Source organism: Zootermopsis nevadensis, unplaced genomic scaffold, assembly GCF_977971745.1.
Source record: "Zootermopsis nevadensis isolate Lab colony 2312 unplaced genomic scaffold, Znev_1.0 Znev_ptg000013l, whole genome shotgun sequence".
NCBI lineage: Eukaryota > Metazoa > Arthropoda > Insecta > Blattodea > Termopsidae > Zootermopsis > Zootermopsis nevadensis.
In genome coordinates this window covers 13,528,444-13,540,466 of record NW_028259145.1, presented here as the reverse complement: position 1 = coordinate 13,540,466, position 12,023 = coordinate 13,528,444, and the positions used below count along the sequence as shown (strand labels likewise).

General features: G+C 36.0%; 3 protein-coding genes across 23 annotated transcripts in view; 1 reads left to right on the top strand and 2 right to left on the bottom strand.

Annotated features, from left to right (window-relative positions):
* The window catches only part of Bili (FERM domain-containing protein 8 Bili), a 30,234-nt gene extending 25,377 nt beyond the window's left edge, over window positions 1-4,857 (bottom strand). For 7 of the 19 annotated variants that reach the window (XR_015535125.1, XR_015535126.1, XR_015535128.1 and 4 more), the window contains exons 1-4: window positions 3,802-4,100; window positions 2,713-2,971; window positions 2,299-2,426; window positions 1,780-1,931 (exon numbers count right to left, since the gene is read on the bottom strand). Coding sequence is in view for 12 of the 19 variants with exons in the window: in XM_087348674.1 (XP_087204800.1) it covers window positions 1,780-1,931; window positions 2,299-2,331 (185 nt within the window). In the remaining 7 variants the exon portion in view is untranslated. The other 12 variants (XR_015535130.1, XM_022058875.2, XR_015535129.1 and 9 more) reach the window with 11 other exon arrangements.
* Saysd1 (SAYSVFN motif domain containing 1) lies at window positions 4,854-6,545 on the top strand. Of its 3 annotated transcripts, XR_015535133.1 has the most exons (3): window positions 4,854-4,994; window positions 5,409-5,533; window positions 6,087-6,103. XR_015535133.1 is itself a non-coding variant. In XM_022058879.2 (2 exons), the coding sequence occupies exons 1-2, from the start codon at window positions 4,899-4,901 to the stop codon at window positions 6,453-6,455; spliced, it is 465 nt and encodes a 154-aa protein (XP_021914571.1). In that variant the 5' UTR covers window positions 4,857-4,898; the 3' UTR covers window positions 6,456-6,545. The 3 variants fall into 3 exon arrangements, 2 of the variants coding, with proteins under 2 accessions (XP_021914571.1, XP_021914570.1); XM_022058879.2 differs by lacking the exon at window positions 5,409-5,533 and having other exon boundaries at window positions 4,857-4,994; window positions 6,087-6,545; XM_022058878.2 differs by lacking the exon at window positions 5,409-5,533 and having other exon boundaries at window positions 4,874-5,006; window positions 6,087-6,545.
* A 380-nt stretch (window positions 6,546-6,925) lies between these two features.
* Window positions 6,926-11,143, bottom strand: LOC110827312 (glucose-dependent insulinotropic receptor-like). Its single transcript, XM_022058876.2, has 2 exons — window positions 10,207-11,143; window positions 6,926-8,375 (listed from the first exon to the last, which is right to left on the bottom strand). The coding sequence occupies exons 1-2, from the start codon at window positions 10,667-10,669 to the stop codon at window positions 7,456-7,458; spliced, it is 1,383 nt and encodes a 460-aa protein (XP_021914568.1). The 5' UTR covers window positions 10,670-11,143; the 3' UTR covers window positions 6,926-7,455.
* Window positions 11,144-12,023: the final 880 nt, after the last annotated feature.

The window sequence follows — 12,023 nt, the reverse complement described above, 5'->3', positions numbered from 1 at the left end:
ACAACAATAATATGCTGCTATGTTATACAGTAAAACATTTCTTTATGTTCCTCCAGTTTTAGTGGTCTAACAGTGTGCTGTTAGTTAGACCACACTATTCACCACTAGTCAGTCAGAAAATACAAGCCTCACCTTCTCAAGCAGTAGAGGCTGCTTTACACTGATATAGCAAGGAGAGGACACATAATAACTTACATTGTGAGGACTGTTCTAGAAATAAAAAATTCCACAACTCTCATTCCTCACTAATGATTAGTGTGTTAGACTATGGTAGTCCTTATCAGCAGTGGCTAATAAGGAAAAGCTTTGAAGGGGATTTGTTATACAAGGTGATTCTTATATTACATACAATAAATATAAAGATCATGTTCTACTTCTAAAATCAAGATAACAATTCATATAAACATATGATTTAAACTGCTTTGTTATCAAAATATGCTAACATTATACACCAGGAAATCTTGGCATCACAGGGTTCAGTTATGCATTCAAAATTACAGTCAGCATTTTAGAAAACTTCTGTAAACACTTTACAAATATTCTGTAAACAGAAAGATATTGTTAGCAAAAACAGGAAGCATTAAGAAATCATCCCTCCCTAGGGACTGCACGACCTTAACGTTGGTGGGAGGGTTCAGTCCCCTAAAGACCCAAAGAGTGATGCCGGCCGGAACGTATGTTCCTGGTAGGGCCACCCATGCTGGTAAGGTCTGAGGAGAAGGGGCAAGCAAAGAAGCAGTTCAGCCAGCCTGGGGGCCAAAGGAGACAGCCCCTCCACAAGGCTCGGGCAGCTGAGGGGCTCATAACCCACACTGCCTTATATCTCTAATATGAAAGAAACTGATATAAAGCAATGCCGACCAGATTCTCTGTTGACGACCCTAAGCATGAAAAAAAGAACAAGAATAGGATTCTGGAATATATGCACTATGAGGGAAAATTGTGGCAAACTTTCAGAATCTTTACCTGTTAACGTAGAAGCAAGATCACAGAGGAAAAGTTGGAAGGAAATAAAGGCACTTGCCAACAACTGAGTGAGATGGAGGAGCTTTATATCAGCTCTATGTTCCCAAGAGGAATAAAAGGAATTAACTAAGAGACAAGTAGCATATTTTATGAATGCATTTACTTATTAGTTTTAACACAAAAGAATATTAATGTTTACAGAACTTGCTGAAAATATTCTATATTACTTTAAATAAATAACTGAGACTTGTGACACCAAGAATTCCTGGTATGCAATTTTTCCATATCTTGCTAACAAAATGGTGTGACCATATGTTTAAAGGAACTTTGTGGCTTCATTGTAGGAGTAGAACACAATCCTTATATTTGTTGTACGCACCCAATAAAATCCTCTAAGGCAATCAGCTGTGTCAACTGGATAAAAGATGAGACTGATGTTATGGGAACCATCTCTGTCCCTGGTTCTGGCTGATTGCTGAGAGTATTTTACTGAGTTCAGTTGCTGTGAATGCTTCAAATCATACATTGTACATAATTAAGAATTGCCCTATATATTCATACTTGTTAGAAAATTATTTTCTAAATCCTTGTTGCAAAAATTTTACATTCTTAATAACATTGTCTCAAAGATAAGCTGCAGCCCTCCCTAAAATGGTTACTGTTCTTACTGCTGTATGCTTTAATTTATGTAAATCAACTGAACAGGATTTGTAACCTTTATTTATACTGATCATAATGAATACTGAGAACTGATAAGTTATTGTATACTGTAATTCAGTATGCATAAACCTATCATAGTGTTGCTGTAATCACCTGTAACGATCCACCAAGTACTCCCCTGGTGGTTGAGAATAAACCCTACTCCTGGGATATTCCACTGGTATTACTGTGATGTAGTTCTGACTGTTATCCGCCTGATGACTAGCCATGTTTTCAGTAGCTGACATAGTAACCAAATGAATAGTCTGAAACAAAATCACATTTATATTCTTCCACTAAAAATTAGTTTCAAGAAAGACATAAAAGTTTCTTCTATGAAATTTACATATTTTTAAATCAGTCAAAAATTATTGTGAACATTAACTTTCAATAGAGATACATTCTTTATGCTAAGCAATAGTCACTATACTGACGGGGCTACCTGGTAGTCTTAAATGGTGGGTGGTAGAACAAATAAAATATAGCATCTGAATGGATAGAAGTTATAGCAGCTGTGGTTTACTTGGAGTATTCCCAAAATATTCACCAGACAGAAATCATAAAACTTCAGGTTTCTTAGTTCCAAGTTTGATCTAGAGACCTTCCAACTGCAATGTTGAAGATTAAATTCACCTTTGTTAAATGGTTATCCAAGGGTTGCTTCATCTTATGCTGCAGTTCCTAAAGGTGGACAAGAAGCTGCGACCATCTCAGAGATAAAAAAATTCACCTCCATATATTTTATGGCAAAAACTAGGAATCTTAAACCATAAAAGAGAAAGACAGAAAAAGAAAATACTATTTCAGATTGGTGGATGTGCCAACATCCTCAATTAGAGAGTACACAAAACATTCATAATTATACCTGAAGCAGAAACATCTCTTTATGTTTCTAATACTGGGAGTTTTATTGACACTTAAATACATCTAATATATAGCTGTTACAAAATGAAAGCTGACAACAGTATATAAAGCATATTCAGTCATAAACAAATTACATTGTTAAACATAAGACCTCTATAATCCAAAGTGAGAAATATAACTTACATTTGGTTCACTTTCCAGCATAGTTTACTGCTTAGGTCACTGCTCACTCCAACAACAAACACTTCACATACCAGATGACACAGCACAACCACAATATTAATTGCCAGAAATTTCACAAAATCTGTTGTTTAAATGCATCAAGTTGTTGCACATCTCAACTTGCTGCCATGTCAGATTGAAGTTCCTTCAACAGAACTGTTTACAATGTCAAAGCACTGTGAAATATAAAACAGGAAGCACTCTGAATGTTCTATTCTACCTGCAAACAAAAAGGATTGTCACACATGAAAGCTCATCACCACACAGGCTTCTTGTCATAAGGGGATATGCAAAAATGGATGATTCATAAAGCAACCTGATCACAATTTTTTTAACTACCAACAAAATGGTAAAAATGTTAACCAATTTCCTTATTTTGGAAAACAGAACTGCAAACAGCCACTGTTTAAGGCATGTCATGCACCCTGAAGTCACATCATATCAACCTCTTAAATTCTGACTACACCTGTTTGATAAGGAAGGAAAATATTTGATCAATTGTCATTTTGTGACAGTCTGTAGCTTTTAATCTCTCCAGTATGGGCACAAACATGAGCTGCTTATTAATAACTGACACTCTTCCCATCAATTTTGTTAGCCACTTTCACGTGTTCTTTCTATTGAAACATTATTTTGATGTTTTCACAAACGACGAGAAGATGTATGAGATTTTCATTCATCGTGGACGATAGAATAATTTCTGTTTGTGAATTAAACCTCGTACATCTAAATTCTGCTTAGACAGTGGACAAATTAAATGAATAATTCTGTCAGTACCAATGAATGATCTATTTTTTCTGTTCGGCCTTGACATAGTAGGGAGAAGGTATGCGGTTATGTGCACAGAAATTAATACGTATTTAAGCGGTGTGCAGCTAGCTTCTATATACTGCAAATTTAAGAATTACTAAGCTTAACAATGGGAGCAAGACTGAGAACAACTTCACAGAAAAAGTGATCACTATTTCATAATCAACCAGACACAAAGTTCATGTTTCCAATCTACTGGTACAATCGTTAAATAAACCACAAATAAATAAACAAACCTACAATTGGTGTAAAATGTAATGACGTTTGAGTGATATACTCCGCTCGAACCACACAGGAAAGTTCCAAATCGATTAAATGTGTCCAAGTGGTCTTACACCATTTGTGTACATATAAATCAGCACTGAAAGTACTCAGTCCTCCGGTTTGAGAAAATTACATGTACAAAAAAATGTATATTATAAGCAGTAATTATGAATGATAGCTCAATAATCATAAGACATAACTATACATCTCTACGATTTTGTAACTAAACGGTTGTTACATCCCTAGATTAATATCAACTGTGTTAGAATTTAAGTTGGTATTATGATGTGTTGGCTGGTGTCAAACCTAGGAATTCATGTAGAAGTCTATTTAAGAGATTAGAAATCTTAGCTCTTCCATGTGAATACGTATTCTCATTAATGAACTTATTATAAATAACCAAGAACATTTTCAAACTAACTTTGCTATACACAGTGTCAACACAAGGAATAAAAATCCGCTTCATAGAGCAATTGCCAACCTCTCATGTTTTCAGAAGAGTGCATATTATGCAGGGATCAAAATTTTCAACAGTCTACCATCAAATCTCACAAGTCTTGTAAATAAAAAGGCACAATTTAAACTAGCATTAAAAAGATACTTAATTACACACTCATTTTACTCTGTCGATGAATTTCTAATGTTTACAAGCAAGTCATAATTTATGTATTGTATATAATGGGTGGATTTATTTGTAACTTATCTCTACTTTAAGTGAACCCTTTGTTTGTATTTTTGTGACATTTATATAATAGTATGACTTGTATTTGTATAACATGTATTGTATTATTATGACTTATACTACATCCTATTGTCATCTTACTAACTTATGGATACATGGAATGTAATAAAGATGTATGTATGTTACGCGTCCTTGTCTTGTAGTTAGTTGTAGTACCTGAGCTGAGAAACAAAATGTCTTGCAATCCCATTGGTCAATTGAACGCAATTTTTATATAAACATGCATTCATTCTCCATGCCAGTTTGCAGCGGCAGGTTGCTTTCGCCTCTGTGCAAGCAATGCGGTGGACATCTTTTTACAGTTTTGATGTAATCTGAAGTAGAACGTATAATGGAGGGTAAACTTGCTGAATACAGAGCTCGCAAGCGTATGGCAACAGTGAAGCAATCCTTGTATAATATGGTGACATTAAGCTCACAACAGCATGTAGGTTACAAGGCAGGAATATTTTCATTGTCACCTTCACAAGAGGTTACATGTGTCTTACCACGTTTCAGATGTAAAGCTCGTAAAAAATAATTATTGTAATAAAACGTAACCTATTTCAAATATCATTGTTTAAAGCATTATAATTCAAAAACATAATGTATCGCAGCGAAACGTAATATCACATTCAGCAATTTACGTTTGTCAGTCGTTCTCATGTGGAAATCACATACAAGAAAATTACACAGAAGAATAATATTGAACTTTCCCTGCATTCCATATATGTAAAGTTATATAGTTTTGCAGATAAAGTGATCATAAATATGATTCTAGCTGGATAAATCGGAGACAGTAATTGTTTAAGCATTTGCATACATTTCTTAAATTATCCATAAACTTTTCTACACAATGTAGGTTGATTAGTGGAGGCACTTCAGTATATAGTGTGAGTAGATATAAACTCTATCGTATTTAAATCAAGATTATTTACACTTCAAAGTATTTAATGTACTGCCTACACATCTGGGAAGAAAGTAAAGGTATTGTGGCAAAAGTGTCTGTTAGTGACAATTCTTTAATTAATTAAAATGTTGTACACTGTATACATGTATGACCTGAACTGGCTGGCAGCCTTTTCTTTCACGAAAAGACAGTGATGTGTCCAGCCTCTAAAAGTACAATTTTGTTTTTATGTGCTCAATTACTTTAACTAATTAGGTACCTATCTATTGGCCTTGAGATATTTGGCACTAAGAATGTTGGTGTATTATAGCCAATGTTCACTCACACATTTCTGCCTAGGGATTTTGCTAATTGTACAGATTATCTGTCTATATTAAATTTAATAGGTTTTATACTGGTAAAAAAATAGAAAAACTGTTAACAGTCAATACAACTCCTCAAATCTAAATTAAACTAATGAAATGTGGCAAGTGATTCATGGTTTCACTTGTTTGTATGTAGGAAGTTCCTGTTGCATTTTATTGCACTAATATTACAATAATATAAACACATTAATGTATGCATGTTACAGTCATGATAATAATAGGAATGATGCTTAAAATAATGGTATTCATGGCTGTTCTCTTTTAGGATGGAAACATCAGCAACAGTAGTTTCATCTCACATACCACTGATGATGCTGAATCTATTGAGAGTAACTCCAGAGAAGATGAAATCACTAGTCCAAAACTCACCCCATTTACAGTAACAATGTACACATTGTACATTTTATTATGGGCAACTGTATATGCCATTGCTATTCATTTAGAATTTGGTACAGTGTACCTCATTGTATCAATTCTGTATGCTATCTGGAAAAACACCCGAACTGGTCCAAAAAAGCAGGGTGAAATCAGTGCTTACTCTGTGTTTAATCCTAATTGTGAAGCTATTGATGGGACACTCAAAGCAGAACAGTTTGAGCAGGAAATTAGGTATGGTGCTGGTGCTGTACATTGAACCACTTATTTACAGTTTTGAAAACACAGTTGTTCATTTTGTTATGACTTAAAGGAAAATGTAGACAATAAACCACTGATGTTTTGTGAGTATTGTCGTTACTGTGTCAATTTCGGATTTTAAGCCTTATGAATATGCAAATAATTTATACGTTAGAAGAATACGTTGACCTTTGTGGTGCTGTGTCCACAGCTCTGCAACAATTAGAAATAGGGCTAGTGTATTAACCCTTTAAAGCCCAGTGGTAATTACATGTACCTTATCAGTCTATATTTCACTTTGCCTACAGACTGTTTATGGGTTTCATATATGATTCTCAGGATAAAAAGTGATTATTTTCAGATGAGCTTTGGCTTCAAAGGGTTTACCTTTTTTCTCAAAATTCACTCCCCCCCCCATGTATGGCTTACCATTTGTGAAACACTGTATAATACACATATAAATATGGAAAGTATTATTCTTGAAAGAACTTTTGACTTGCTTTACTCTGTTTTATTACCAATTAAAGCAAAATGTTTTTACACAGATTAATACAGCACAATCATATAGTCTAATCATCATGACTTTGAGAAATTTAAATTCAGATTTTGCTATTCTTTTCCTTATTCACTATATAAAATGAAATGCAACTCCTTCTCTACCTTACTGAAGTCCAATGAGAGAGAAAATAAGGCCAAAAACAAATTATTGTTAATACTGTAACATGTATGCCAAATGAAATGTTAACATAATTTCTACAGACATGTACTCTATTCATTAGTTGTACAAAAGAGATGGGTATCAGGTATGGAAAAGAGATAAACAGACTAGCCAACTCACATAGTATGAATAATGACATACTTTCTTTCCCACACAGAAGGAAGGTAAAACTGAGAGATTGTAGGATAATCTCTGTAATGTGTTGATATTTTGAAATGCATTTAAAATCTTAGCCATACATCTTGACTTTTATGTTATGACTCAATATACAAACTGAAGTTTTGTAGAATTTGAAGACTTATTAAAGATGTGTGTCTTCATTATCACCAATATATGGACCTTCAATCATTCTTGAACTTGTCTTTTGACTTGTTGGCCTTGATTGATCAGATGTGCAAGTAGAAGTCCCAGTTGTATTGGTACTGGAATATGATGTGGTTGTTTTCCTAGTTCTTACAGTTAATGTATTCTTTGCTTGATTCTGCAACCGCCTCCTACAAAGTATTTTTGTGAACACAAATGTTCTAAATCCCTTGTGCCACCATGCATAGATTAAAGGGTTTAAGAGTGAGTTCATAAATCCCAGAATTGCTAGTGGAGATGCAATAGCAAGACGTAAAGACTTGCATGTATTTTCATCTGTAGCATATTTCTCACAAAAGACATACATTACTGAGGCTATGAAATATGGTATCCATGTGACAATAAATGATCCAGCTGTGAGAAATACCACCATAAGAGCCCTTGATTTTTTAGGTGAGCGTTGCCTCTTATCTTTGCTACTTTCTGTACTGCTTTGACCACCTCGGAAAATTCGCATCGCATTTGGATTATCATTTCTTCGTACATGTGTTGAAGCTTCAAGGTCAGACTTCTGCAACTGAATTACTTTTTTAATGGCATGGTACAGAATTATTGTGTACATTACTGTGATGATGATGATAGGAAGGCACCCTAAAGCTCCAATCAGAAGAACTAGGCCATGTGGTGCAAGTCTAATAAACCAGCAGTACTTTCCACCATTGGTCCAACCTTTCCATCCCATAGCAGGCATGAATCCAATAATTAAACCAAGAATCCATGTGCAAAGTATGAGCCATCGAGCTCGACAAGGATTCAGCCATTGCTGATATTTCAGTCCATGCACAATGTAGATGAAACGATCAATGCCAATCAGAAGAACACTCCATATGGATGCCAGTGTGCTGGATACTATCATACCTAGAATGAGATGTAAAATTGTAACTTCAGCTAATCAATAAATTTACTATCTTACGGAGTCTGAAGATTCATTATTGTGTTCACAAGAGGAGCCCAGCAGTGGTCCTGAGACAAAAGAATTCAATCCACACACACTCACACTTTTTCTCTAAGATCCATTTTAACACTCCTATTTAGGCCTAGGTCTAAAGTGGTCTATACCAGTGGTATTCAACCTTTTTTGTTTGCATACCCCCAGATATAATTTATCTTCAACTTTGTACCCCCAAAGTTGTTGGTGTATAATTAAAGTTATACATAGTATATAATCTACATCTTTGCTCTTTAACTTTGCACTAGAATATGCTATCAGGAAAGTGCAAGATAGGCAGGAGGGTTTGCAATTGAATGGGACACATCAGCTATTGGCATATGCTGATGATGTTAATTTATTGGGGGACGATATGAATACATTAAAGAGGAATGCAGAAGTTTTACTAGAGGCTAGTAGACAGGTGGGGCTAGAAGTAAATTTAGAAAAAACTAAGTACATGTTAGTATCTCGTCGTCAGCAGACAGGCGGGCAAAATTATCTTAGGGTCCTTTGAAAGGGTTACGAAGTTCAAATATCTGGGAATAACAATATCAAATAAAAATGAGGAAGTTAGGAGGAGATTTAATTCTGGAAATGCTTGCTACTTCTCAGTTCAAAATATTTTGGCTTCCCGTCTAATTCTAAGAACCTGAAAATTAAAGTATACAAAACAATAATCTTGCCTGTTCTATATGGGTTCAAAACATGGTCTCTCACTCAGAGGGAGGAACACACATTGCAGGTGTTTGAGAATAGGGTGTTGAGGAGGATATTTGGGCCTAAGAGAGAAGATGGGGCATAATGATGAGCTTAAAAATCTGTACTCCTCCACAAGTATTGTCAGGGTGATTAAGTTGAGAAGAATGAGATGGACGGGGCATGTAGCGCGCATGGATGGGACAAGAGGTGTGCACCGGGTATTGGTTGAGAAGCCTGAGGGGAAGAGACTGCTGGGGAGACCTAGACGTAGATGGGAGGATAATCTCAGGCGGGATCTATGGGAGATAAGAGTCGAAGGAGACTGGATTTTGTTGGCCAAGGACAGGGTCCGGTGGAGAGCTTTGGTTAATTCGGTGATGAACCTTCGAGTTCAGTAAGCCATCTAGTTAGTTAATTATATAATCTACATCTTAAATAAATTACATTACTGATTATTCAGTGTTTATCATAATTTTTTTTTTTTTTTAAATTTCACGTACCCTTTAAGATGTCTTCGCATACCCCAGGTTGAATACCACTGGTCTATACCCTTCAAGATCCTCAGCTGAAATTATACATGCATTTCTAATCTCATTTAAAATAATTAAATGACAATACACTAACTTATACATGGATTTTAAAGCTTTTTTAGACAAGGGGCCACAATCACCCTTGCTTATCAACTCACGGGCTGCATGGTCTTAAATGAGGACAGTTTATTGAAACACCATGTACATTTTTAAAGAATATTATTAAATTGTGTCTACTATTGCAAACAGGTTCACATATTACTCAACAACTTTAAGAAAAGTTAAGACATTAGTGAGATGTTTGACACTGCTTTACTTGAGTAATCTTTCACTATCAGGTTTTAATTGAAAGTAAACAGTAGCATGCACACAATTAAAATGATATTAAATAAATATAAATTAAACACATTTTACTTAATATCCATGTATTAAAATTAATAATAAGGAATTACTTTTAAGCAGATAAAATTTGTTACTTTCTGAAATTACTTTTAAACTGTGCTGTACAATAGAAGTAAAACCAACATACCTATTTGCAACATGCACATCAGTTCATTCCTGTGTTCTCTTGGATACAGCTGTCCAAACAGCATAGCTACACTGGTCACCAGATCTGCCATTGCCACATTTCCAAGGAACAGATAAGTAGTCCGTGGCTGACCTCCCCCTCTCAGAATCAGCCCTGAAGATACCACCACAGCTAAGTTGAGCAGCAGTACAATTCCTCCAATAGTGGGGATGAGGTAATCATACAGCCGAAACTGTATGTTGGCACCTGCCACTCTTGTGTAGTTTACTGATGAATCTTCTGTTGGGAATATGTTCACATTCACCTCACCTATAAAGCTTGTTAATGTTGACCCAATCAAAAACATTGTAGCATTGTTACTTGATGATACAGAATCTGAGGATGGAAATATTGACTCAGTATTAAAAGCAGAACTCTCATTATAATCATAATATGGTGATGAATCTTGAAATGAAGAACTCATTTTTGTTATTTTGCTATCCACTTCAGATGTAAGCACACACACTCCTTTCAATTCACAGTCTGTTCTTCAGTTGTTACTATAATGTGTGTTTAAAATACTGCACATTTCACCTGAAATGAATACTGTTTTCTTCTGTCTCAATTTGCTGGGAGTGGCTTTAACGGACCATGTGTAAATAAGAAAAGTCAGAACTTCTCCTCCTTTAGTCTTAGCATGCACTTTGCAGACTAGAGAGGAAGTGAGAAACTTATCTCATACTGGGAATCCCCTAACTTCCTGCTTAATAACATGTTCTCTCTCTCACTGGTTTTTTACTGCTGCATCAGAGACCACTACTTCCTCTAACAAATTGTCAGCTCAAATAAAATCTGTTTACTCTTGCTACTATAATGTCTGGAATGTCCCATATCATATCAACACTTCCTCCAGCACAGATATACGAGGTGCGATCGGAAAGTTTCCAGACTGCGCCTATATATATATATATATATATATATATATATATATATATATATATATATATATATATATATATAAAATTTACCGTACACTTATCTCAGGTATTAAATTCATCCATCACCCTCGAAGTAGTTCCCCTGGGAGTGAACACAACGATCCCAGCGCCGCTGCCAAGCCTGGAAGCATCCCTGGAAATCTTTCTTTGTCAGCCTGTCAAGCACCATCTGCGATTCTGCCTGAATCTCTTCTATCGTCTCAAATCTCCTTCCCTTTAGCTGAATTTTCATCTTTGGGAAGAGGAAGAAGTCACACGGCGAATAAGGAGGGTGCGGGATGACGGCCATGGTGTTTGAGGCCAAAAACTGCCGAACTTTGAGGGCGGTGTGCGCTGGCGCGTTGTCATGATGCGTCGCATGTGGAGTTCTTCCTTTAGAATCAGCTGACAGCTCCCATAGCCTATCCCAACAATGTCGCACAAGTCGTTGATGGTACGACGTCGATCTTCGTAACATTTTCGGGCGTTGTGCTCGAAGATGGTCGTCCAGAACGCTCGTCATCATCGACAGAGGTTCGGCCATTTTTAAAACGTGAATGCCACACAAAAGTTTGTGCACGACCCATTGCGGACTCCCCAAATGCTTGCTTTAGCATTTCATAGGTTTCCGTAGCCATTTTGGCGAGTCTTTGGCAAAATTTGATTTGTTCATGAAAATCCGCCATTCCGAAATCGCAGGAGGGTCAGTGTAATGCACTACCAAAACGCCCGTAACTAAGAAACAAATGCTAATTCGATGATGCCGGCTGGCACACTGATTCATTATGAATGTAGGCCGCACCCCCTAGCGGCAGCAGCTCGTACTACATCCGGTTCGCCCTCTATTGACACAGTCTTGAA